Here is a 3,001-nt window from a genome sequence, read left to right as displayed (position 1 = left end):
GACACACAAAAGATGAAGTTTATTTATGCACGTTTTAGGATACAAAATTAATTACAGCTAATGCCATTGTAGTTATTAACTTTTTTTCTATCCTCCATCAAAATAGCATTTAAAAGGGAGCATTTGTTTTCACCTTGGAGTAATTTGTAAAGGGTTTAAGGGACTTGCACTTTTAAGGATCAACAAATTTTTTAAATCCTCACAAATATCTTAAACACTGATAAATGTTCTGGCTCAAAAAAAAAAAAAAAATTTGAAATGTTATGTAATAATAACAATACAAATAATAATAAACTTAGAGGCATGTTTCTCATCACACAATGGAATGCACATAATCCATCTGACACTAAACACAAACTGATTCATGCAGGATTTTAAAAATGAAAGCTCAACAAAATAACTACTAAGCATAATTTAAGCGGACCAATTCATAGCCAAACGTTCCTTGAAAACATTTCTTACTTTGATTCACGCCACAAAGTTAATCTGGCGGACATTTCGGAAAGTGGTCAGAAAATTGCAAACCAAAACCAGTGTTAGCAGATTACAAGATTGAACGTAAAATTATAGCACGACCGTTCTTCAAGACAATCTTTATGTTTATTATTTTAGTGGTTCATTGTTGGACATAAAGGGCCTCATTTATAAAACGTGCAAAAATCCACTGCAATGTTCAGATTTATAAAAATTGTCTTGTGGCGAAGTCAGAGTACTGCAAATATTTGGAAATCTAAGCAATTCTTGCAGTTTACCGTTCTCAAGTAAAGGATTTGGACACAGACTGTTGCAAATAACATTAATTAGGGGGCATTTTCTAGATTTTTCTAGATTTCACATCTGGAACAGAGGCGTACGTTCTCTGAATCACACGTAGGATACTCACATTTTAGAAATGAACTTGATCAAATGTAACATTTTATAAATGAGGTCCCTCTAGCTGTTGAACAGATTATGATGTTGTGTTTCTAACGTGAATTCCATAGAAATAAGTACTGAACAGCATTGCTCCCTCGTTTCATCGATTGCATTGAATAGGCCTACTTTTCTTTGTAACAGCTACATTGTAAACAAAGGCATACAGGCAAACAGGTTTTAAGTTTTAGACCCCATGCAGCTGATTCAAAACACAAAGTGGTCTATATATGTTCTGTTTCTAACCTCATTCTTGTTGAATTAAACAGTGAAGGAGTCTTTGCGTGAGCATGAAGAAAACGCTTTGCTCCCTTTGGAATTTTTTTTTTTTTTTTTTTTTTTTGTGTGTGTGTGTGGTTTGCATGAGTTTATAAATGTGCAAAAGAAGAGAAAACCTCACAGGGGCCCTTGTAAAGACAAACGAGAGAGGAGAAAGGAAAAGGTGAGAAATGGTAAAAGAGCAGCAAAACGAAGAGTTGGCACATTCTTTGTGGTATTTAGGGTAAAAGGCACAAATGAAGACGGATCAGACGTGAGTGAGGAAAGTGAATTTGGCCCCTGGTGTGTGTGCTGCTGCTGGATTGGTCTCAGGTGATCACACTGGGGCCTCGGCTTCCAGTTCGTTCGTGGATGTTGGAGATTTTTAGAGCAATGGCAATGAGAGGACCCAGCACAACCTACAACGGTCAAAGGAAGGGCTTGTTAGACTGCCAGTATCATGAGACACATTTAATGCAGTGGCTGCATTAAACTGCATTAAAGGGATAGTTCACCCAAAAATAAAAATTGTTATCATTTACTCACCCTCATGTTGTTCCAGTGGTTTTTTTTTCTGTTGATCACAATATAAGATATTTTAAAGAATTTTGGTAACCAAACAGTTGATGTGCCCCATTGACTTCCATAGTATTTTTTTCCTATACTATGAAAGTCAATGGGTGCCTTCAATTTTCAGGTTACCAACATTTTTTTAAATATCTTCTTTTGTGTTCAACAGAAGAAAGAAACGCATACAGGTTTGGAACAACATGAGGCTGAGTAAGTAATGACAACAATAATTTTGCTTTTCTTAATAAAAGCAAAATATTGCTTTGTTGACTTAATAAAAGTCACCTTAAATGACCATTAAAATACTCACTGTTTCAATAGTGCAGCCAGAAGACTTGAACATTATGCATGTTAACATGATTTTAGTGTGAAAGAGATTCTTAATAACTTTTTCTCTGTAAAGTTACATTCAATTTTACAACTTTACTGCCATGACAACATAACACCTAAACCTCTAAAACTACTGTAAAAATGGTTTATATAGATTTACAGCTCAAACAATACACAAGTTTAACAGAAAAATACATGAGTACTTTTATAAAAGTATAAGCTTCACTTTTATGCTTTTAAAACGTACACAATTTGGACCCATTCACTTCCATTGTAAGTGCGTCACTGTAACCTTGATTTCTGCTTTAAGAAAACGAGGGATGAGTCAAAATCATTTTTATGCCAAAAATGCTGTCGACTGAACTGAACTGAACTTGGAATGTTTCTTTAAAGTGCCCTATTATGCTATTTTAAAGGTTCCTAATTTTGTTTGGGAGGTAACCTACAGGTTTACATGCATTCAATGTAAAAAAAAACAATTTAATATTCTCATAATATACATTGGAGCATCACATCTTTTCTCACAGTGTCTGAAACAGTTCGATAAATAGCCTCTTTTCCGCTGTCGGGCCAAACCGCTCTATTTGCTTAACCGCTCCATATATGGATTCGATCTCTCTAACCCCTTCTTTCTGGTCAAATGAGGATAATAAATGACCTGTTTCCACATACAGTAGATGACATATCACTTGTATACAAGCAAAACAAAACAAATTTTAACTTATCAATAACTGATATGTGGCAAAAAAAAAATCAATAACAGATTTGATGTTATGGCAGCAATGAAGCACATTATGATTAATAAATATTGCACATGGAAGGTTTCTCTTAAACTTACCTATTAAGTGTTATGTTTGTTTAGGCTTTTGTTATCATTGCATAACTAAACTGTAACTAAGCTTTTTTTATTTCTTCCGAAGCACTTTGGCAG

At 34.3% G+C, this 3,001-nt stretch overlaps 1 protein-coding gene across 1 annotated transcript in view; it reads right to left on the bottom strand.

Annotated features, from left to right (window-relative positions):
• LOC307173140 (phosphoglucomutase-like protein 5) overlaps window positions 1-3,001 on the bottom strand; it is a 28,671-nt gene continuing 25,670 nt past the window's right edge. Inside the window, exon 11 of the mRNA XM_079895999.1 lies at window positions 1-1,589. Coding sequence (XP_079752125.1) covers window positions 1,500-1,589 — 90 coding nt within the window. The 3' untranslated portion in view covers window positions 1-1,499. The remainder of the gene's footprint in view (window positions 1,590-3,001) is intronic.

This window comes from Squalius cephalus (assembly GCF_949319135.1).
Source record: "Squalius cephalus genome assembly, chromosome: 16".
In the NCBI taxonomy this organism is placed as follows: domain Eukaryota; kingdom Metazoa; phylum Chordata; class Actinopteri; order Cypriniformes; family Leuciscidae; genus Squalius; species Squalius cephalus.
Note: the sequence above shows the minus strand (reverse complement) of the source record. Positions and strands in the feature narration are given on the sequence as shown.